This window comes from Schistocerca gregaria, chromosome 7, assembly GCF_023897955.1.
Source record: "Schistocerca gregaria isolate iqSchGreg1 chromosome 7, iqSchGreg1.2, whole genome shotgun sequence".
In the NCBI taxonomy this organism is placed as follows: Eukaryota; Metazoa; Arthropoda; class Insecta; order Orthoptera; family Acrididae; genus Schistocerca; species Schistocerca gregaria.
In genome coordinates this window covers 217,995,281-218,021,303 of record NC_064926.1, presented here as the reverse complement: position 1 = coordinate 218,021,303, position 26,023 = coordinate 217,995,281, and the positions used below count along the sequence as shown (strand labels likewise).

Below are 26,023 nucleotides of genomic sequence, written 5' to 3'. Positions count from 1 at the left end.
GACAGGCACAATAAAATAACACACAAACACACACACACAAGCTTTAGCAACCGGCGGCTGCTTCGTCAGGAAAGAGGAAAGGAAAAGGAAAGATGAAAGGATGTGGGTTTTAAAGGAGAGGGTAAGGATCATTCCAATCCCGGGAGCGGAAAGACTTACCTTAGGGGGAAAAAAGGATAGGTATATACTCGCGCACACATACACACACACACACACACACACACACACACACACACACACACACACACACACATTCAATATATCCTCTCTTCTGATTATCCACCAGGCCTCAATCTCCGCTAATTTGAAGTTGCTGCCACTCATACCTCACCTGTCTTTCAACAACATCTTTGCCTCCACACTTCTGCCTCGACTTACATCTCTGCCCTTACTCTTTGCCTTTAAATATGTCTGCTTGTGTCTGTGTATGTATGGATGGATATGTGTGTGTGTGTGTGTGTGTGTGTGTGTGCGAGATATACCTAACCTTTTTTCCCCCTAAGGTAAGTCTTTCCACTCCCGGGATTGGAATGACTCCTTACCCTCTCCCTTAAAACCCACATCCTTTCATCTTTCCTTTTCCTTCCCTCTTTCGTGACGAAGCTGCCGCCGGTTGCGAAATCTCGAAATTCTGTGTGTGTGTTTGTGTGTTTTATTCATTGTGCCTATCTACCGGCACTTTCCCGCTTGGTAAGTCTTGGAATCTTTGTTTTTACTGTTGCCCTTTTTTCACCAGGCATAAGCTACCAACACTTGTAAACCTGTACATCTATGAATCTGCATTCTGTGTTGAGAACAGCATTAAGGAATGTGTTTTAAGGGAAACAATACACAAATATGACGTCAGAAATAAGGCAATCATTGAACTCCAAGGCACATGCTAGTTATAACAGGAAACTCCCATAAAGTAAATGCCCTCAAAATTTTTAACAAGCTGCCTCTCACAAGCGGTGGCCGAGCCGTTCTAGGCACTTCAGTCCGGAACCATGCGACAGCTATGGTCGCAGGTTCGAATCCTGCCTTGGGCATGGATGTGTGTGATGTCCTTAGGTTAGTTAGGTTTAAGTAGTTCTAAGTCTAGGGGACTGATGACCTCAGATGTTAAGTCCCATAATGCTCAGAGCCATTTGAACCATTTGTTTGGGCTGTTCAGTACGTACTACTATGGTCGGAGGAAGGTTTTGTCTGCTTGCCTCTCACTGCTCAATCGCTGCCATTCAAAAAACTCAAATCAAAATTGTATGAATTGCTGACAAAAAATCCATTATACAGTATGAAAGAGTTCTGTGATATGGACAATACTGACATTAATATTTAAAATTATAGCTGTATATATGATAGTTAATCCGTAATGAATTGTAAAGGTTAACTGTAATAATTTAAGTGGAACTGTAACTTGATATTAATAAGATATTACCTGATGTTATTAAGAAAGCCTATTCTACTGTATTAGATCAATGGCAATGAAATATTCTGATACCACTACTACTACTACTTTGCATCTTGTTTGGTAATATTATCAGACATGATCTTTCCTTCTAGATTTCGAGAGATCACCTTTACAACAGATTTCACACCTGTCACATGCTCATTTTTGATCATCCTTATTATGTCTCTTCAGTTTATTTGATGCAATTGAGAATGTACAATTTCCACATCACTTTTCATGGTTGCCTGTTTAGCAATGCTACATGCTTTTGGATGATCCCCAGTAAATAAAAGAAGTTACCACCTCTTTTAGCAATAACTTTAGACTGGATTTTAAAGTCTTGTATAACTGTATGAATTTTCCCAAATGTCACTGTACAGCTATTTTCCATAAATTATTCATTGAAATTAGGTTGGTTCCAAGATTTGGCACATACAATGAGTTTTTCAGTCTTGTGGAGTTGTCACAATGATTTGAAATAGCAATTTGAATATCAGCTTTAGCCTCTGTCTATGTAGAAGTGTCATATGCAAGCATTAAATTTCTTTATGTTTCTGTCACGTTTGATAACACTTTTGGATCATTATATACCAAATCTTGTGCATTATATTTGTGCAGCTTGTAACCATTGTCTATGCTCCATGCTGTATAAACACAAAACAACTAAATTTGAGAATTCAATCATTTAGCAAAACAAAACTCTGGCACATGTATAAGTATTCGTGTAGATGCTTCCAATGGGAGGTGGTATACAATAAAAATGAGAATACAATATCCTGTTTTCGATTTAATCATTTATAGCACATGCTCCATTGAAGGGTGGTCTGGTGGCATCAGCACTTGTTGTGCTCAAGTTGCATAAAAATAGTTGCTTCTAGTGCAGAAAACATAATACTTCCAAATGGGTACGGGAAACATCCTTGAAGTTGCTAGAAAGCCAGTTACAGCAGATGGAGGCTTAGGAAGAAAGTTAAAATGAAATAGTTGGTCCAACAAAAAAATGTAGTTAATGCAGAAGCAAAAGTTACTGTGATGATAATTCTGAATACTGTCAAGGGGTTATTAAGGCATGTAAGACACAAAATAAAGGAGTCCAACCAGAAGTCAGATTTGAGAATATAATTAAGAACATCATCATCATCAGCTGTCTGACACTCACTGCCAAATAAAGGCCTCCTCTAGATTTTTCCATGCATTATGGTCTTCAGCTATATACACTCATGTTGTTTCTGTGTTTTTTCTAGTACTATCTATGCACTCTCAATATTTTGCTGTCTCTTGGAATCCAAGGAATAACTTCCACATATGAAAAGGAAAATTCACTTTAGAAAATTATAAAATTATGAGACAGAATTGTAGACCAGTATCACTTTCAAGAGAGGAAATATTTGGCACAGCTCACAGTCAGATACAAAAGTACTATAAAAGTACAACACACTTTTATAATAGCCTACTAGCAATAATAGATGTTTGACTCCTGAAGTTAAGCATCATTTAACAATTTTAAAGAATTTCCTTAGTCCATCAACCATCCATTCGAAACTTCCTGGCAGATTAATACTGCACACATGGCCAGAACATGAACATTGTCTATCATGGACAGGGGACACCTAATGAGTGACCTATCTGTGCATGATTCACTACTTGTTCTCAATGCTTCATTTCTCCCAAAATCTCTCTCCTAGTTTTCAAACTACAGAAATTCTTCTGCCACCTTTCTGAATAGCATTCTTGGAAGAAAGAATATCCACATAAAAGCTAAGCCACATCCTAGGCATTGTTTCTAGAATGACTCTCTCATTTTGCAGAGGAGGGTGATTTGTAATGAAACTTAGTAGCATTAAAAATGTGTGCCAACGAAGCTCAGTTGGTGTCTTTATTATACACCATTTTAGTAATACTCTAATTAATTTTTAGACCTATTTTCAAACTTGTTATATTAAGTTTTCCCATTCAATGATAAAATTTATCTGTGCTTGAAGTGTACAGAACAATGATTTCAGCAAAACAAAAGTGATTCAATTGTGTCTTGTTAACATACATTCCTTCTTCATTTTTCGAGGTTAAGAATCTCCCTAGTTTCTAGGGCTGCAAAGAATAGTTTTGTTTATTTGCAGCTGCTTTTCCAGGCTCCACTTTCAGTCCTGGATTAAACACTATACTGATTAAGTCTAATGAAATTGTGCCACTGATGTATGCCTCTTTTAAATTTTGTATTATATATTTCAGCCTTAAATCACGTAATTAGTAACATTAGCAGTTTTGACTTGTCACCAAATCATCATCCCATGATGATAGACACAGTGCTTTCTTACAGCAGTAAGACTAGTATGTGTAAACTGATGTATATATTCTTTAGTATACTGACATAGGTTGCATTTGTGCCATTTTTTTCCAAAGGCTGGTAGGGAAGACTTAGTGAAACTCAGCGAAAACCTGTCTCAAAAATTTTGAATGCCAGATTCAAAAATATTGATCCCTTCAGTAATTTCGCTATTAACATTTAATGAATCAATTGTACTATACCTGTTTCTAAGGCCAGAATATTTCTTTATTTAAACAAATCACTTTATTTTCTCCACATGTGCAGTTGGTAATAAATTAGTGAGTATTGTGTGCACTATCTGAGGACACTGATAAGTTGTATCTGCCTAATTTTTTGTGGATTATAATGATAACATTGTTATTTCAGTTTGAGGAACTGTGCTCTATAAATAATTCTGCAAGGTCTTTTCACATTAACAATTTGTATTGAAACATCATTATTTACAGGAGCTTTCCTTTCTTCATATCTGAAATGGCATCATACACCTCCTATGTCATTATTTCCAGATTGTCACTATTTGCATTGTTAACTATCTGCATTTATGAGTCTTCTCTAACAGTAAAGAACTGCAATTATTGAGAGTGAAGCATCAATACAGAAATGAGATAAACAGAACTTACTGGAACTGCTGATTCCCCAATATCAGGGCCAGAGTAAATTAGAGGTTTTCTGTCCAGAAGCTGAAAGAGACGCCCTGCTGCCAATCTTGCAGTTCCAAAGTTTGGTGCAAATGCCATAGACTGACCCAACATCCATGTTGAGAAGATTAGAGCTTCAGCCACCCTTAAAAGTAGAATTTTTAAATGAAGCTTCAGAGAAATTGTCTCTACAGTCCTTTATTGTATTAAAGAGCCTCATATACTGAGCTCAATTAAGAAAAGACAATGACTATGATGAATAACTCAAGTCATTTTTTCACTAAAATAAAAACCTTTTATCAGTGGTTTCATCATCTACCCAACGTAATGTAGGTATTAAAAAAAACTATTGACAATATTTGTGATAATAAAGCAGAATTTACCTAGAATCAAAAGCAACTGAAGCAGTATTGTCACACATACATATTTAATAACACAATAATTTCATAGTTACAGGACTTTATAAAAATTTTTCATCAGAATGACAAAAGGGTATATGTAAAGGAAAGTGACTATTCTGCATCGGTAATGAAAGAAAGGAAAGTGCATTCAAAATTCTGGATTCAAAGAGACACAAGTTACAAAGAACATTTCAGAAGTAACATTGGAGTGAGAACAGAGATTGAGATTCAGATCTGAATAATTAGTTGCTGACCATCAAGTAAACAGAAAAGAAAAAGTGAAAAAAAGAGAAGTTATGTACATACATACAAACAAAATGAAATAGTGTGAAATAACAAAGATAACATAATTATGAATACAGAGAGAGATAGATGTACATATATAAAATGGAAGAAGGAAATTGTCTTTTTCTTTTCTACAGCTTATAGTATCGTACATTAATGTCATTTTTACACGAGAATAAATCACTTCAATAAGGAGACTCTTAGCAACAGACAGTTATGTAAAAAGAGGAAAAAGGTTTAGCAAGGCCCTAGTGAGGGGCTAACAAACACACAGTTAAGTCCCATGTGCTGTAGTGTTTAAATGCTGTCAAATTCTGGGCAAGTAGTGATCTCGGATTCATTTTGGTTGGCGGAAATGTTGAGTGAGGGGCAGGGAGAAGGAGGAATGAGACAGGTGGGAATTGTGAAAGGTTACGCTGGAGTCAAACAAGTAGCTGAGTGTGGGGGTAGATTAGTGGACAAGCATTCTGCAAGGACTACAAAAGGGGGAATGGGAAGAATACTGAAGGCAAGGATACAATGAGGGAGCTTGTCTTCCATACAAGATTTTCCATTATTCCATAATTGCAGATCAGGTATAAGAGAAATGCTTACAAGATATTTGAGAGACCATTCCTATCTACAAAATGTGGCAGTACTGATACTGGAAGGTATAAATGAAATGACCAGTGTGGTAAACAAAATGCCCAGCTCCCTGCCATTACATTCCAATACTCCACAACACACTGAATAACAGAATATTGGATGTTTGCTGCATATGTCCATTCATTATGCCTGACAACTTGATGCCCATATTAAAATCTCGGGTCTTCCATTTCATTGATTGAGTGCAGTGATTTAAAGTTCAGGTAAAGACAAAGCCATACCACTTACAAAACAATAAAGCCTAATAAAGCTATGTGGTTTCAAGACCAATTACTGAGCTTATAACTGCTTCAGTTTTATGATGTGATAGTGGCCTATCACTGCAAATGTAGCCAAATCTCCTTGTAATAACAAAAATCAACAAAAATAGAATGTGAAGGAGCAAACAATGGTAACTTGAGATTGGAATCTCAACAATGCAGGTAAGGATAGATTGCTTCTTACCATAAATATGACACATTAAGTTGCAGACAGGAACAATTAAAAGACACTTAAACATTAGATTTTGGCCACAGGCTTCATCAGAAAAAGAAAGAGAAGCACACATACATTTGTTCACACAACCAAGTACACCTCACACACAACTGACCGCCATCTCTGCCACCTCAGACCAGATGACTGATAAAACTGTGACTCCAAGTCAATGTATATGTGTCTTTAATTGTGCCTGTGTGCAGCTTAATGTGCCATCTTTATGGTAAGTAGAAATCCATCTTTGACATACATTGTTGAATATAAAGAAACACTTTACAAGAGATGGTTCTTTCTAGAAATTACTATTTTCTAAATTTTATGTTGTCTCTTGACATTCCGACAGTCTATCTTTTGTGCCTATCTGCAACTCAGCATCTCTGCTGTATGTTGAGTTGCAACTATCCTTTTCATAATACTGTTACATTCCATCCTGGATTTTTCATTGCTTGATTCTGCCTTTATTCCTTCCATTATTTATATGTATGTTTGAAGATAACTAAAAGAAATATACACTGAGATGAACAAAAATGACTATTTTATTCAAAGACAATAATAACTATGTGGCATTCTGTGTGGACATGCCCACTAACAACCCGTCTGTAGGAATGGCCACTGTGAAACTGTATCCAAGAGACTTTTGGATCGCCCAGTTAAAGAGCACGCTGTGCAACATTTTTCCAACGAGAGCAGCTTTCAGAACTGCACAGATGAGAACTTGTATTGCAAAATATTCATTGCTTCTGCACCCATCAGCCTCAACCATCACTTATGCAATTAAATGGATCACCTGCAGCCATCCTTTCAATGTTGCTTATTATATAGTTACCAGTTTTAGTGATTCAGTTCACCATATTCAGGTCTTAACTGATGCTGAAGGGGTGAACACCAATTGTATACATAATCCCATCAATGATCAACATGTATGAACTGGTTTCCACAGACTGTAGCAGTGATAATGTGTCCGCAACCATGCATCTATTTCTTCATCTACATCCATAATTTGCAATCCACCTTACTTCTATGGAATACATTATAATTAAGGGCTAACTACCAACCTTGGACTGATTGTCAATTATTGTTGATGACATATGGAAGTTTGGCCCTGCCCACCAGTCGTACATGAATAGACAAATGATAAGGTGACTGCTCATGATAAGTGGGAAATCCAGGTTCAAGTCCCAGTCCAGCACAAATTTTCATTGTTGTCATTCCATTCTACAGCTGATGACAGTCCTTATTTGCAATTGCAAATTCATTTTGATGTGATTGTCAATCTTGTGCAGGTCTTCCTGCAGTTCATTAGTCTTCTGACATTGCAACCTTCCTACAGACAACAGCATCATCCATGAATAGCCTCATGGAGCCTCCAACATTAGCCATTAGAGCATTAACATAAAATGAAAATGCATTTATCTCATTAAACATTACTGAGTTATTTATAGCAATAAATAATGTACTACCATTGGTATCCAGTCCATCTTTCTCATATACATCATGCTGTTGTTTGTGACTGTAATGTTGATAGGAGAACAGTAATTACTGAATTGTCAGGGAGCTGCATACAGAACTAAATCTGGTGGATGGAGTAGAAGTCTTCAATAATCTCTTATGTCTGGTGCATTAAGCAGCTGGACATATTAACTTCTAACAGGGCCATCTTGCAACATTTCATGCACTCTCTATGATGGTGAGGGCCAGCATTGTCACCAAACATGCTGCTCCCATCTCCTCACCCCCATACCCACCGCAATCCCTTGAGCATGTGTGGGACATGATGGATTGCTACCTACTCTGCTGACAATTACTGTTAGTATACCTTAAGCAGTTGTGACAAAAGTTAGAAGTAGACAGGAATACAGTGGAACTTTATGCTTCAACACTTGACAAAAATGCAAAACAGCATTATTGTCAAATAAATTTGTAGCATGTGTGGCCACAGCTTTATTCAGGTGATGATTTTCAATGTACGATGCAACTGATTCCCACACTTTCAGCATTTCTCTTAGTGCACCAGAAGATTGCTGCTTTGCTGTTACTGCCCCCTCCTCCTCATCCTCCCTCTTCTCCTCAAGTTCCTGCTGTGAAACACACTGCAACTCCATAACTCTCAGAACCTATGTGCATCTTAAAGTTGCTGATAAAGTTATCTGCTGTCATTTTGTCAGACCCGGCTGTTTTGCCATGCCTCACAACACTGTGAACATTGGTTCTTCTCTTAAACTTCTTGAACCATCCACAGTTTCCCTTAAATTTCTTTGGCCAGTGATGATCTGGGTGTCTTCCTAATGAGGTCGACAGAAATCATTCTTGCCTTCTCACAGATGAAGCTCTCATAAATAGTGTCACCTTGCAATTGCTTTCATTTATTCATACAAGGAGCAACCTTTTGACTTCATCCATAGTATAAAACCATTGTTTAGATATTCTTGTCGCTCCATTTGAAGCTTCTATCTTCTTAATATTGTCCTTGTTCTTGAGGACAGTGCAAATAGTTGATGTAGGCTGACGGCATGTGTGTGCTAAATCGACAATGCTCAATCACATTTGTGTTTTTCAGTGGTTTTAAGTTTCAATTCTAAGGCTATTTTCTTTCATTTATTACTGTCTTCTCGTGGCTTTATCTTCAAGGACATTTCTACGAAGAACATTAAAATTTGCCACACACCGTCAGGTGGCTTGCGGAGTACGGATGTAGATGTAGATGTAGATGTAGATTATATGTGAACACAAGTGTGATCACTAAGGTGCACTAAGATGGTACATACTAAAGACATTGTTCTTGTACTTCTGCTGACAATGAAAAGTGTTCATATTGTAGTATGTTTCCCCACACATGTGAACAGTTGGTTGATATCACACTGAATCTTCATCACTCATTATGTGAAACATCGCTCATTAAGCAAGTCATTCTTTTTACAATTTGCTTTGCTCATTATGTGAATTGCACCATTATGGGAGGTGCTCATTATGTGAGGTTCCACTGTACTACCTATATTTATGATTGTTTCAGTGCATGACTGCACTGTAACTAGAAGAGGTTATACGGGTTGCTGAAACAACCATCAAAGACATACGCCCAAAATGGAGAACACTTGTTATGTTCAGAGATGTACTATTCATGGGTGGATATTATATAAAGATCATCAGAAGGTATCTGTTTAAAAAGTAGAACACCTTAAGAACTCAAAAAATACAAGTCATGTAATATTCATTCTAGTTTTAAGTACTTTTAAGAAACTTAATAATTAACAATCTAATGAAATACTGTGCCTCAGCAACATTTAAAACACCAAGAAATCCTGAAACACACTATGTTCATACAAATATTATTCACATAATAACTGGTATTTTTAATGACTGCAGTTCACCAGGGATGTATCTGAAAAAAGTAATAAAACTGACTGAACTCACATTATTATATTTTTGTATGGCATGTTTTCAGCTGAAGTTAGATACCCTCCATAATACAGAGCAAGAGCATAACCAAAAAATGGTGTCGTTTGCCCTGTAGCAAACACCAATCCTCTCAGTCGCATTCTCTTCACCATTGCCTGGGAAGCCAAGTGCAGTGAAATATTGTAATGATTGATAAATGATTGTTCCTGCCCCAAGCTTGCCACTGTACGGATATTTGAAATAGCTTCCACTGCCACCTGAAAGATAATGCAGAAATCCATAATTCCAAATATTTTATTAACACTGGGTATTCCATTTTAAACAGACTTTTAGTACACTGTCTAATACTACTACAAATTTTACATGGCTTTTTAAATGAATGACTTCAGGAAAATCAGATATTTTTACTATGGACAGTATCCTGTGGAGGAATGAGTTTATTTGACAGTGGAAAATGTGAAATAATGAACCATTATGACATCTTAAAATTCAAGACAACTGTTTGCATTGTTCTTAGGTGTCCATCTGGGAGCTGTCATTGACAGAACACGATATTCTGACAGTGTACCTTATTCTCATCTTCAGGTGATACCTTCAGAAAGAGAGTCTTCGCTTCATCATGCCTCTTTTATGCTTCTATCACACCTCATTGCTTCATCTGCTGCACAGCCACACACATCATCTAGTCGAGAGGGTTTGTGAGGAGGGGGGGGTGGGGGGGGGTGGGGGGGGGTGGGGGACATTATGGTTGCCTTCCATGCCCATGTGGTCACATGTCAAATGTATTATCAACATGTCTGAAGAAGCATATGGGCTTCAGTGCAACTTTCCCAGAGCTTTCTCTCTGAAATACTCCATGAATAAATTCAGCACCACTAGCGACAGAGGGCACCCCAAGGTAACACCATCCATTTGTTCATAGCACTCACCCTTAAAAAGAAAGAATGTAGATGTGAGCACAAATTCAAACAGGTTGAACTGACTTCAGGTGTACCTCCATCATCTGAACTCTTTGAACCACAGCTTTAAATTTACCATATAGCTACAAGGAAAAGGCAAATTCCTCTTCATCCACATCCTTGTTAAGAACAATGAGGACACAGTGTGTACAGGAAAGCCATCCACAATTATATGTATCTTCACACTTTCAGTTGAATGCTTCTTTACAGGATGAGGGTGTGCTATGCATTGTGGTCCATAGGGCCCATACGATATTTGACAAAGAAAGCCTATCAATCGAACTTAGCCATCTATAGGATATACTCAATAAGAACAGATGCAGTGATAGGTGAGTCTGGTGTGCTTTCAAGTAGATGCCACTGGTCCAGAAAACAGAAGACAATGATTAGAATAAGACCATGGCATACCTGCTATATTCAGAAAAAGTACTGAGTAACTTTTGAAGAATTGAGTTGGGGGCTCCATAAGGTGGGTGTCTGTCACATTTCATACAAATGTAGTATGGTATACATCAGGAAGACTGTGAAGATAGCAAAGGAAAGTGCCAAGAGCACAGAAGACACAATGAACTTAAGTAATCCACAAAATCTGTGGTTGGGGAACACTGCACAATTATAGGGTAGCCCATAAAATATGAACAAATGGAAGTGCTTAAACAAACCTTGTTGTTTTGTGTTGGTTGGGTTAAAGAGGGGGAGGGGAGGGGGGGGGGGGAGAAGGGGCCAAACTGCTAGGTCATCAGTCTTGTTATTTTGAGATGGTGTCTTAAAAGAAGCTGTTAGATATTAGCAGCTGATAGCATGATCAATGGGGACAGTGGCTTCACTCTCAGTAAAGCGAGGGACCCAGATCTCCACCAACGGAAGTCCACACATCAATTGAGTGTCACTCACATACCTGACTGGCACATCAGAAGTGCTAGGGACTGGAATTCACGCCCAATATATTATTATCCCCCCCCCCCCCCCCCAAACACTCCAACTGATGTGACATGCAGCTGGGCAGTGGGGGTAGGGATGGTGAGTGATAAAGGTATGAAGGAGGCATGACATGGCAAAGATTCTCATGCTGGAAGTATCATCTACAGATGAGAGCAAAGTATGCTGTTGTAATATCATGTTTCACCAACAATTGCACCCAACTGGACATCTGACAGCAATACAAGCAATGAATCTGTGTTTGAGCTAGTACAAATCTGATGACCAATGAAAATCCATTTTCTTGTATGACATTCAGCTCTTTCATCTTGTAACACAAAAACTCTTTGTGATAACTACTTTAATTAGATTAACTGGATATTTAATTAGCAACTAAAAAAATGAAATGCAGTGTGTTGTTCCTAATAAATTCTCCTCCGTTTGCTGTTGTATGTAGGGTTCTCACACTTTGCATATCGGAGTTCTTCATTACATTACAGAATACACTTCAAGATATGCTGGAAAAGGTGACAAAGGAATGTGATAATCAGCAAGATGGAGGTACTTCAAATATGTTCCAGTAACAAACAGTCCTCCTTTTTTCCTAGTTTAAAGATCTTAAAATTTCTTCCAGGGGTGCTTGAAATGTTTTTAGAAATATTGGAGTTCCTCACCATACTACTTTTTAATTAAGTATTTAACAGTCTAATGAAAGCTATAGATCTGTCATTTGTCTTCATACAAACCAGATTATACAATATTTAAATTACAAATTATTGCCAACTGGTATTTACTGTGACTGATCAAAAGCTTTCAACTGTGCAATTCACAGTATTCTCCAAGAGAAGCAAAAATATTATGGTATTAGAGATGTTGTTCTCCCATTGGTGTTCTTACCCTGTTGTGGTTGTGGGAGTGGTGTGGTCAAATGATCCTTAGAGCTATACTTTTGGCAGCTTTGCTATGGGTAGGATCTCCCAAAACAGACAGGTAATTACTCATTGGGCTCCAATGCCCTGATACAGTGGCCATATGGCTGAGAGCTGTGCTTGTGTAAATACATGTGTGCTTTCTACTGCATAAGAAGGACTTTGTCCAAAAGTTTTAATATCTTACAGTTTTAATGTGCCTATCTGCGACTCAATGCATCCTCTATATGGTGAGTAGCAGCAATCTATCCTTTCCATACTGTTGTTATTCCTGCTGGGACTTTCCACTGTTTAAAATCTGTGACTGCATGAGAAGAAAAGCAGACTGAAAAATAAAACACAGATCTACTGAGAAAGGCCATGCACTATTGGCAGATATGCTGTTGAAATTCGACACAGGTCTGCCACCCTGCTAGAAGAGGGAGATAGCGTACACAAATTATGGCCAAAGCTCAAGATTGCAGTCAAATATTTCACAGATGAGATAATGATGTAACCATTGGGTAGAAGGAGGGCAGGCAGAAGATGCTCAACTGATAGGTGTTGAGATACTGCCAACAAAGGATAAGAGTTATTGCTGTCAAATGAATAAAATGAAAGAACAAGGTTGGGATGCATGGAAGTAGCTAGAGAAGCAGAAACAAGTCCTCCAAGCAGAAAAGCAACAGTATACAAACAACAGCATTACAAAAAGGATAGGTTGTTGCTCACCACATAGGGGAGATGTTGAATTACAGACAGGCACCACAAAAAGACCCCCTATACATCTAAGATTTCAGCCAAAAGGCATTCTTCTAAAGCAGAAAACACATGCATTCCGAAAGCACAACTCAAAACATAATGTTGAACCCCACATGACTCAGTTCACTCTTCCTTTCAACTGTGATCTAAACCTACTGCTCCAAAATCACCCACAGTTAGCATTCCAGAATGTCTTAATCTCAAACCTTGCCTCATCATCATTCATGAAATCCCTCAACAGTTAAACTAATCTTACATCCACAGGCCTGAAAACTGATCCCAACCAGATAATCCTATGGGTCAACAATGACCCTACCACAGTGGTTTGGAACAGTGGGGATTATCTGGTGGAGGGAGCCAGCAGTCAGATCTGTCCACCTTCAAACCCTGCCATAATGACCCCATTCCAGAAATCCAGCAGGATCTCCAGTCTCTTCTCAAATCCTTAAGCCCATCCCAGGACCTCTTCTCTGAATCTCTCTCTCTCCTCATGCCTATCACTCCCTGCATCCCTACCTTCTATATATTTCCTGAAATCCATAAACCCAATCACCTAGGATGTCACATTTTGGCCATTAACTATGCCCCCACGGAGATAATCTCTGCTCCCATGGACCAACACCTTCACCCAATTATTTGTAACTCACCTTCCCATGTAAAACACGTCAACCATTTCCTCCATCGAATCTCCACAGTTCCTGTTTCTTTACCATTTGGTGCCCTGCTCATTGCTATTGACACCACCTCGCTCTGCACTAAAATCCCTAATTTCTAAGGCCTTGCCACTACTGAGCTTTACCTTTCCCAATGCCTGATTGACTCAAAATCTACCTCCTTCCATGTCATCATGACCATCTGGACCCTCACCCACAATTACTTCACCTTTAAAGGCATCACCTTAAAAAATAAATAAATAAATAAATAAAATAAAATATATTGCCATGGTACAGCAATTGGCATCTATATGGCACCAACCTATGCCAAACAATTAATGGGCCATCTAGAGGACTCCTTCCTAACCACCAAGAATCCCTAACCCCTCACCTGGATCAGATTCATCGATAACATCATTATCATCTGGACTGAGAATGAGGACATTCTGACCACATTCCTCTTGAACCTCAACACCTTATTCCACTTTCGCTTCACGTGGTCCTCCTCTACCCAGCAGGCACCTTCCTTATGTTGACCTCCACCTCACAGATGGATACAATCCCTACCTCTGTCTAATCACCAGCAATACCTCCATTTCAATAGCTGTAGCCCATTCCAGACCAAGAAGTCCCTTCCTTAGAGCTTAGCAGCCCATGACCGCCGCATCTGTAGTGACAAGCAGTCCCTTTCCAAATACATCAAGGGTTTCACTGAGGCCCTTACAGACTGAAATTACCCTCCTAACCATGTACAGAAACAGATCTCCTGACTCCCCTCCCCCCTCTACCACTTCCCAAATTCCCCCTGTCCAGCAACAAAGGAACACTTCTCTCATGACTCAGTCAGAACCACCCAGGACTGGACAAACTGAATCACATTCTCTAACAGGGTTTCGACAACCCCTCATCCTGCCCTGAAATAAGGAGTAGCCTACCCAATATTCATTCCACACCTCCTGTGGTGGTGTTTCGCCATCCAACAAACCTACAAAATATTCTTGTCCATCCCTAATCCACCCCTGCACCTAACACCTTGCTTCATGGATCATACACCTGCAACAGACGTAGGAGCAAGACGTGTTCCATACAACCCCTCACCACCACCTACACCAGTCTGCCCACAGACATTACCTATCCCATCAAAGGCGGAGCTACCTGTGTAAGCAGTCCTGTGATTTAGAAATTAAGCTGCAACCACTATGCTGCTTTCTATGTGGGCATGACAACCAACAAGCTGTCTGTCTGCATGAATGGCCATCAAGAAACTGTGGCTGAGAGACAGATGGACCACCTAATTGCTAAACATGCTGCCTAACAGAACATACTTCACTTCAATGACTGCTTCATAGCCTGTGCCAGCCGGATCCTTCCCACCATACCAGATTTTCTGAATTGTGCAAGTGGGAACTCTTCTTGCAGTATATCATATGTTCCCCAAATCAACATGGCCTCAACTTCACATTAACCGATCTGCCCTTCCCTGCCACCACTCCAGCACTTCACAACCTTTTATTCCACCAACGCACCCACTACTGTTTTTCCCTCCTCTACTTCTATCCTCCCCCCTCCCCCCACCCCCTCAAACCATGCAACTGTACCTAGCAGCTGTGCCCTGTTCCCACCATGTCCATGCATTCTCCCATAGGTAGTACACCTTCCATCAGCACTACTTTGCTGTCCCTCCTCACCCTCACCCCAGTCTTTCCCTTACTTCTACTACCAACAAACTGCTTTTCCCATGATGAGTTGTTGCTGTACACAGTCTATCCTCAGAGACCAGAGAAGTGGTCTGGTGTTTGTCAGTTGTGTTGGTGTGAATATATGTGTTTTCTACTTCAGAAGAAGGCCTATTGGCCAAAAACTTAAATGTATAGCAGGCTTTTTGTTGTGTCTTTCTGTGACTCAACATCGGCAAGATAACATTGGCAAAAGAGGATCAAACAGTAGGCAATATGAAAGAGTTTTACAGGACAGCCAAGTGTTTGAAGTAAGGATATAAGGCAAGAACTGATGTGATAAAAGGTCAAGCAGTGCAAATGATAACAGATGAAGCAAAATCTATGGAGGAATGTAAAAACTATTTCAAAAATATCTTGAATTTGGATGAAACTGTCAACAGTGTTATGAGAGCAGAATTAAACAAAAATTGTACAGAGAAAATAGAATGACAATACCAATAGGGAAGAATGAATGGCCAAGCATGGAAGAGGTAGGAGGTATCATGCAAAATGCTGAAGAAAGGCAAGACATCAGGAACATATGGAATATTTGCAGAGATGTTGAAAGAAAGACGAGGTATCCTACAAGAGAGAGTGTACCACCTGATTTGGCGGGAGAAAGGATCTGATCAGAATGGAAACAGTCTGTCACATGCTCAATGCTTAAGAAATGAGACCCATTGAAATGCAGTAGCTACAAAGGAATTACCTTACTATGTACAGTTTATAAGATCCTGAGCATGCTGTTGCTGAAGTGGCTAACACTGTAGAGGTACTTAGATTCCAACAAAAAGTACATAGACTCCAACAATGTGGGTTTAGAAAGGGAATATCAGTCATAGACCAAGTCTTATCAAAGGGCTGAGAATTATCCAGAAATGTTCACTGTCTTTTTGTGGAGTTCCAAAAAGGATATAAAAGTGTATTTCTGTGTGAGCATGTATGCAATCTGACAAGCATTAGAAAGGGTGCAAGTTTCCAGAAAACTAACACATACAGGACAGATGAAAGTGAATGGAAATATGTGGTGAAGTTTGTGGTCAGGTCTGAAGTGTGTCAGTGAAATGTGGCAAACCAGAAAAGGAAAGCAAATTGAACACATCATTACCACAAATCTTACTGCACTAAGGGCTTGCCACCACCTAGGTTCCAATGCTGTTAGAAGAATATAACGGATCTCTTTTGTATATTACCTTAGTACATCTACATCTACATTTATACTCCGCAAGCTGCCCAACGGTGTGTGGCAGAGGGCACTTTATGCGCCACTGTCATTACCTCCCTTTTCTGTTCCAGTCGCGTATGGTTCGCGGGAAGAACAACTGTCTGAAAGCCTCTGTGTGCGTTCAAATCTCTCTAATTTTACATTCGTGATCTCCTCAGGAGGTATAAGTAGGGGGAAGCAATATATTCAGTACCTCATCCAGAAACGCACCCTCTCGAAACCTGGCGAGCAATCTACACCGCGATGCACAGCGCCTCTCTTTCAGAGTCTGCCACTTGAGTTTGCTAAACATCTCCATAACAGTATCACAGTTACCAAATAACCCTGTGACCAAACGCACCGCTCTTCTTTGGATCTTCTCTATCTCCTCCATCAACCCGATCTGGAACGGATCCCACACTGATGAGCAATACTCAAGTATAGGTCGAATGAGTGTTTTGTAAGCCACCTCCTTTGTTGATGGACTACATTTTCTAAGGACTCTCCCAATGAATCTCAGCTTGGTACCCGCCTTAGCAACAATTAATTTTATATGATCATTCCACTTCAAATCGTTCTGCATGCATACTCCCAGATATTTTACAGAAATACCTGCTACCAGTGTTTGTTCCGCTATCATATACTCATACAATAAAGGATCCTTCTTTCTATGTATTCACAATACATTACATTTGTCTATGTTAAGGGTCAGTTGCCACTCCCTGCACCAAGTGCCTATCCGCTGCAGATCTTCCTGCATTTCGCTACAATTTTCTAATGCTGCAACTTCTCTGTATACTACAGCATCATCCACAAAAAGCCGCATGGAACTTCCGACACTATCTACTAGGTCGTTTATATATATTGTGAAAAGCAATGGTCCCATAACACTCCCCTGTGGCACGCCAGAGGTTACTTTAACGTCTGTAGACGTCTCTCCATTGATAACAACATGCTGTGTTCTGGTTGCTAAAAACTCTTCAATCCAGCCACACAGCTGGTCTGATATTCCCTAGGCTCTTACTTTGTTCATTAGGTGACAGTGCGGAACTGTATCGAACGCCTTCCGGAAGTCAAGGAAAATAGCATCTACCTGGGAGCATGTATCTAATATTTTCTGGATCTCATGAACAAATAAAGCGAGTTGGGTCTCACACGATAGCTGTTTCCGGAATCCATGTTGATTCCTACAGAGTTGATTCTGGGTTTCCAAAAAACGACATGAAACTCGAGCAGAAAACATGTTCTAAAATTCTACAACAGATAGAGATCAGATATAGGTCTATAGTTTTGCGCATCTGCTCGACGACCCTTCTTGAAGACTGGGACTACCTGTGCTCTTTTCCAAGCATTTGGAACCTTCCGTTCATCAGACTCATTACATAACAAACAACCATTCCAAATCAGACAAAGAACAAAACAGTTGTAATGTAAGAAGCATGAACAAAGTAGTAATCTGCACCTAGTGGATAATGTAATATGTAAATGGTTAAAAGTACCAACATATGAAATACATAATCTCAGTCAGTTGGTAGGAACACTTGAAATTGTCGTATACTGTTTCAATTAACATACACTATGGATAAAAAAAATTGCAACACCGAGAAGGCCTTGTTTGATGTAAATGAAAGTTGGTAGGCATGCTTCTACATCTGAACTTATATGAGTGGCACTAGCAGCATCACTATGAGGATGCAAATCAGTGCTTTAAATACACACTGTAATCATTGTGAGCATCAGTTACCTTTCAGATTGTATGTGGTGAGTTGATGTTAATCCAGAATTCCTTTAAGGCAACAAAGAAACTATTATCAACACCTCATCGAGTTTGAATGAGGTCATATGATAGGGCTACAAGAAGCTGGATGTTCCTTTTGCAGTGTTGTGGAAAGACTTGGCAGGAATGTAGCCTCTGTACAAGACTGCTGACAACAGTGTTCAACAGAATGTACAATTGCAAGAAGATTGGGTTCCAGAAGAACAAATAGCCATAATGAGAGGGAAGACCGTAATGTTAGGTGTATGGCTCAGGTGCATTGTACTGCTTTTGCAGCAGCAATTATAGCAACACAATGAACTGCTACAAATCAGTTACTTCAAGGACAACTCTGCGCCAGATGCCCTGTATTGTGCATACAACTGGCCCCAAATTACCACCATTTGTGACTTCAGTGGTGTCAAGCAAGAGCTCATTGAAGGGCAAAGTGGAGGTCTGTTGTGGTTTCTGATGAAAGCTGGTACTGCCTGAGTGCCAGTAATTGCCATGTTTTGGTTACAAGGAGGTCAGTTGAGGGCCAACAACCAATCTGTCTGCATAATGAGATTTTCACTCAGCAGCGGAATGTGCGCTGATATGAAACTTCCTGGCAGATTAAAACAGTGTGCGCAACCGAGACTCGAACTCAGGACCTTTGCCTTTTGCAGGCAAGTGCTCTACCATCTGAGCTACCAAAGCACAACTCACGCCCGGTCCTCACAGCTTTACTTCTCCCAGTATCTCGTCTCCCACCTTCCAACCTTGCAGAACTAGCACTCCTGAAAGAAAGGATACTGCGGAGACATGGCTTAGCCACAGCCTGGCGGATGTTACCAGAATGAGATTTTCACTCTGCAGTGGAGTGTGCGCTGCTATGAAACTTCCTGGCAGATTAAAACTGTGTGCCCGACCGGGACTCGAACTCGGGACCTTTGCCTTTTGTGGGCAAGTGCTCTACCAATATGACTGCATGCTTGACACACTGGATCTGCACCTGGAATTATGGTCTGGGCAGCAGTTCCCTATGAAATCAGGAGCACTCCCATGGTTATCCCATGCACCCTGCCTCTAAATCTATATGTCAATCTGATGATTCGACCTGCTGTGCTACTGTTCATGAGCAACATTCCAGGGGATGTTTTCCAACAGGGTAATGCTCACCCACATACCACTGTTGTAACTAAACATGCTCTACAGAGTGGCCTGATCAGTCTACATATCTGTCTCCTATTGACCATATATGGGACATCATTGAACAACTCTGGCATTATCCACAATCAGAATTAGTTGTCCTTTTAATGGCTGAGCAAGTGCAACAGGCTTGGAATTCCACCCATAAACTACGTCCAGCACCTGTAGAATACAATGCATGCATGTTTGCAAGCCTGAATTCAACATTCTGGCAGCTACATCAGTTATTAATGCACCAGCATTTCACATTTTCAATGTCCTATCTTGCAATGTTAATCATTTAAATATATTCATCAAACAATGGAAAATCCAGGGAGAAATGTGAGTGTCCTTTAATTGTGCCTGTCTGAAATTTGACATGTTTTATTTAAATATGTTTCCTAGACAAATGTATTCCCAAAATTTCATTACTTTACATTAAATGTGTTTTTGGTGTTGTGATTTTTTTTCTGTCAGTGTGTAATGAAAACGTGTTACATCACATTACTCATTTTTGTGTACCAGCCAATAAACATAAACGAATTGACAGAAAATTATAAGAACTGCTACTATCTATTTTTCTAAAAATCATATGTGTCAATGTTTACTGGTACTCAAAGTAATTATGTAAGTTTAATGAAATAATGAAACCCAACAAATGTTAACAAATCATCAAAAGATACTTTCTGTATAAAATACAGAATTATTGCAAAAGTTAACTGAGTGCACTGTTAAAATTTATGTTGAAAACATGGTAGAAACACCATACTTAATGTAATGATATTGTCAAAGTCATTGTTTATTGTGCATATCTGATGTAAATTCAAATGTTATGATTGTTTTCTGGCTAATTTGTGTGTGTGAAACAAATAGTAACATTTATACTGTTTCCGTACATATGTAAAATTGACTTGATGAAATAACTTCCAATTGTAACCTGAAAACTAAAATCAACAATTAAATAATTGTTTGAAAGTATATATAAGGATATGAATTGGGAAGTTTGAGGTTCACAGTTGAGCTGTTATTTGAAACTGACCACTTGTGTCACATTGAGTAATAAAATGTCTTAAAAACCTATAAATATATACCTGTTATTTCAAGTAACATTGCACAGTGATAATAATTGTACTGATCCTGTTCTTGTCAAAATCACCAGGACATTGGATAGGAAGAAAAGTATCTGTTTTACACCATCTACATGAACTGAATAATTCTGGTGAGACTTATTTGCAGAAAATTTATATCACACCACTCCTAACAATTTTTTTAAGAAGAAGTTACATCTCAACAGGAAGATTTCCTCTCTCTCCTTCTATTTAATCTGGTACTGGAACGAGAAATGAGAAAACTAATGATCCCAGAAACAGGAATTCGGCTAGGTAGAAGGATCAAAACACTGTCCCTACGCAGATGATGTAGTTTTAATAGCACAGAGTGAGAAAGACCTGGTTCAGATGGGAACAGTGTTACTGGAAGAGGCAATGACAACAAGCTTGAAGATGAATGTGGACAAGACCCAATACCTCATAGTGAGCAGAGATAACTATAACAGACCTTTAGGTATAGATGGTAAAATCTCTAAAAGGGCAAAAGAGTTCATATATCCTGGGGCAGACTCAGCAAAAGGAATGTGATAAGCCAGGAAATAATGGCAAGAATTCAAATAGAAAACAAGTCAGGGTGTGCATTGGCAAATCTGCTCAAGTCCCAGCTTCTATCTAGATCAATGAAAATTATGGTCTATAGGACTGTAATACACTCCTGGAAATGGAAAAAAGAACACATTGACACCGGTGTGTCAGACCCACCATACTTGCTCCGGACACTGCGAGAGGGCTGTACAAGCAATGATCACACGCACGGCACAGCGGACACACCAGGAACCGCGGTGTTGGCCGTCGAATGGCGCTAGCTGCGCAGCATTTGTGCACCGCCGCTGTCAGTGTCAGCCAGTTTGCCGTGGCATACGGAGCTCCATCGCAGTCTTTAACACTGGTAGCATGCCACGACAGCGTGGACGTGAACCATATGTGCAGTTGACGGACTTTGAGCGAGGGCGTATAGTGGGCATGCGGGAGGCCGGGTGGACGTACCGCCAAATTGCTCAACACGTGAGGCGTGAGGTCTCCACAGTACATCGATGTTGTCGCCAATGGTTGGCGGAAGGTGCACGTGTCCGTCGACCTGGGACCGGACCGCAGCGACGCACGGATGCACGCCAAGACTGTAGGATCCTACGCAGTGCCATAGGGGACCGCACCGCCACTTCCCAGCAAATTATGGACACTGTTGCTCCTGGGGTATCGGCGAGGACCATTCGCAACCATCTCCATGAAGCTGGGCTACGGTCCCGCACACCGTGAGGCCGTCTTCCACTCACGCCCCAACATCGTGCAGCCCACCTCCAGTGGTGTCGCGACAGGTGTGAATGGAGGGACGAATGGAGACGTGTCGTCTTCAGCGATGAGAGTCGCTTCTGCCTTGGTGCCAATGATGGTCATATGCGTGTTTGGCGCCATGCAGGTGAGCGCCACAATCAGGACTGCATACAACCGAGGCACACAGGGCCAACACCCGGCATCATGGTGTGGGGAGCGATCTCCTACACTGGCCGTACACCTCTGGTGATCGTCGAGGGGACACTGAATAGTGCACGGTACATCCAAACCGTCATCGAACCCATCGTTCTACCATTCCTAGACCGGCAAGGGAACTTGCTGTTCCAACAGGACAATGCACGTCCACATGTATCCCGTGCCACCCAACGTGCTCTAGAAGGTGTAAGTCAACTACCCTGGCCAGCAAGATCTCCGGATCTGTCCCCCATTGAGCATGTTTGGGACTGGATGAAGCGCCGTCTCACGCAGTCTGCACGTCCAGCACGAACGCTGGTCCAAATGAGGTGCCAGGTGGAAATGGCATGGCAAGCCGTTTCACAGGACTACATCCAGCATCTCTACGATCGTCTCCATGGGAGAATAGCAATCTGCATTGCTGCGAAAGGTGGATATACACTGTACTAGTGCCGACATTGTGCATGCTCTGTTGCCTGTGTCTATGTGCCTGTGGTTCTGTCAGTGTGATCATGTGACGTATCTGACCCCAGGAATGTGTCAATAAAGTTTCCCCTTCCTGGGCAATGAATTCATGGTGTTCTTATTTCAATTTCCAGGAGTGTATAACCCATAATATTATATGGAACAGAGAACTGAACATTGGCACAAAAGATTTGAGACTGTTGTTCTGAGACAGTTTTTTTGGACCAGGGATGGGTGGAGACAACTGGAGAAAAAGGAAAACCCCAGACTGCAGGAGTTCTACAAATCACTGAACATTATGGCAGAGATTGAAGAGAGCAGACTGAAGTAGTATAGTCATGTAATGTGTTAAATAAATGTCATGTGATTAGAGCATCCCGTCGGGTAGACCGTTTGTCGGGTGCAAGTCTTTAGATTTGACGCCACTTCGGCGACTTACGTGTCGATGGGGATAAAATGATGATAATGATTAGGACAACATAACACCCAGCCCCTGAGCAGAAAAAATCTCTGACCCAGCTGGGAATCGAACCTGGGCTCTTCGGATTGATGTTCTGTCATGCTGACCACTCAGCTACTGGGGGCGGACATGTAATGTGTTGAGAAGGGCAGATCACCAGGTAGGTGGTGGAAGAGGACTTGAGAGGTAACATAACACAGGGAAGACCATGCCTGAGGTGGATTAAGGGAATCAGAAAGAATATAAGTATAATGGCACTAGTTAGAGAAGAATACGTGGATCAAAGAGGATGGAGAAGACTGGTAAGGTGCATGGCCAACTGCAGTTTGTGAGGCCATTCTAGTAAGTAAATGTCAGAGGTACTGCTGGTAAATGATTTTCATTATTACCTTTGTACACTGTACTGTTTGCCTCCAGTGCAAATGAACTTGAACTAGAGGAAGAAAATATAGAAAAATTATGAAAATAGGTCAGAAATCAATTATAACAGCATTACAATAACATTCAAGGACCAAATTAGAAATAAATTAGACATATTGGCAATGAAGTTATAGAATTAGTTGATGAACTTTTGTATTTAAGACACCTAAAGACAAGTGCTGGGTGGACAAAGTATAGAGAATCTAGATTTAGGTCAATCTGACAAAATGAACTGTTTGGTACCACTTTTGAAATTGAAGTATTAGATACCATTTTAGATTTGAAATGTATGATGACATGAATTCCTTTACAGCACATGATACATTGGAGTATTTACAGGAGTAATATCTTTCTTATTTGTTTACAATTAACAAGAACATTTCTGAAACTCATACTGTGTACACATAACATTACAGAAAATTGGTTATCCTATTAATTTCACTTTGAAACAGAGTTAATTTATCTGAATCATAGCAAATGTCATGTAAACATGCAACAATCATGAAATCTAGTTTAAACTGTTCCTGACTATGATTTATTATCCATTGTTTAAACAGTTACCTTTTTATTACAAAAATGTAGTTAGCTTTATGAGAAACACTTTTATCTGACGTAAAATCTCAAAACTAGAAAATATAAACAATCGGTTATAGACATCCCATACTGGAACCTTCTATTTTTATTTCATAATTGTTTGAGATTTTTCTTATCACAATTTTTGTTCTTTGATTTTTCCACACATGAAATCACATAATTTTGTCTCAGTTTATAAATATGTTAAAAAGGATGTTAGTAAAATAACTGTAATGACATTGTCAAGCACCCAAGTTACAAATAGTAGCATAAAGCATGCCAGGATATTTCAGTTCAGTTTCCTACTTTGTTGTAAACAGTTCTTATGTCATTTGCTTTTTAAAAGCATGCCAGAATGTTATTCTCTGTCTTTACAATGACTCTGTGTTCTGGTGACACTATGAAGTGACTATTTAGTATTGTTTGATGTATAGTTGTGAAGCCTTTTATAATGCGATCTCCTGTAATGTTGAAAAATGTGACTTTGTTACAGATGATAATTATTTTGAACAAATATGCAACTAAAAATCAACCAAGGAAAGAAAGAAAATAAATTGGATTAAGTATGAATGAAATACCATTATTCTTATGAATTTTAAGCCTGGGTACCACTGAACAATAATGCAATTTCTGCAGAGCCCACCACTGAAACATAAGCAAGAAATTTTATACAAGACAAACTTTTGAGCACTTACCTTACCCATGAGAATAAAATACACTGAAAATAGTGATGAGTTTGCTAGGAGAGAGGCTATGTCATGGTGTGGTTAAGGTAAACTAAATAAGTTTGCACCCATATACATTTGAACCCCCCCCCCCCCCCCCCCCTCCCTCACACACACACACACACACACACACACACACACACACAGAGAGAGAGAGAGAGAGAGAGAGAGAGAGAGAGAGAGAGAGAGAGAGAGAGAGAGAGAATGGCATGGTGTGGTTTTGGTAAACTAAATATGCTCCATGTGTATTACCAGTTATGTATCACAGCAATGAGGCAAAGACTTTTCTTGTGTAATCCATACATAAACATAGGTTTCCATGTCAAGCAATGGAGATATGTATGTTGAGAGGTATGGCAGACAGGAAACTAACAAATGGAACAGAGATTAGTTGAGTGGTATGCATGCTTATGACTGTAATGTAAATACAATGGAGGTGACCAAGAGAATGGATGTTGAATAAACTTCTCTCTCTTGAGAGGAGTATTTGCTCCAGATGTTGCTGTATTCCAGAAAACAGGGGGAGACTGAGGCAACATTGTATTATAAAATACTGGGCATACCATAATATGTTGAAAGGAGGGAATATGAAAGCACCAAAGAACATGGTCAAACATGATTGTTTTGGGGTACAGATGCTATGGTGTGGGGAGGCAAATGTTGCATGGGTATACTGACCTCCAAATCTTTAAACACTGTATGCTCAAAGGTCAATGTTATTGTGACATTCTACTACGTCACCATGTGCATTTATCAGAGGTTCATTTGGCCTTGAATTTATATTTATGGATGTCACTGTATGACTGCACTGAGCAGCACTAGTGGAGGTCTTGGAATGAGAGGATTTTGGTGAATGGAGTGGCCTGATCATTCCCCCCAACCTCCCCCCTCTCCCCCTCCCCCATCTCAAATCCCATCAAGCACATGTGGGATGCACTGGGGAGATGTATTGCAGCATGTCCAGATGCACCAATGATCATCCAGCAGTGGTCAATACTGCTGGCCTTTTGGTCAGCATGGGAGCTCATTACTGAGCATGCACTGTTGTTGGTGGTAATCACACCCGTATCAAGAACTATATCCTGCCATTTGTCATGTACAGGTGATCATTGTGAATCTAGTGACTTTAACATAATTATTGTCTGTGAATAAAACTGCCATT

The 26,023-nt window shown here is 39.9% G+C and overlaps 1 protein-coding gene across 7 annotated transcripts in view; it reads right to left on the bottom strand.

The window, feature by feature from the left end:
• LOC126281500 (multidrug resistance protein homolog 49-like) overlaps positions 1 to 26,023 on the bottom strand; it is a 353,880-nt gene that overhangs the window by 42,086 nt on the left and 285,771 nt on the right. For all 7 annotated transcript variants that reach the window (XM_049980508.1, XM_049980507.1, XM_049980511.1 and 4 more), the window contains exons 19-20: positions 9,610 to 9,851; positions 4,376 to 4,538 (exon numbers count right to left, since the gene is read on the bottom strand). In XM_049980508.1, coding sequence (XP_049836465.1) covers positions 4,376 to 4,538; positions 9,610 to 9,851 — 405 coding nt within the window. The remainder of the gene's footprint in view (positions 1 to 4,375; positions 4,539 to 9,609; positions 9,852 to 26,023) is intronic.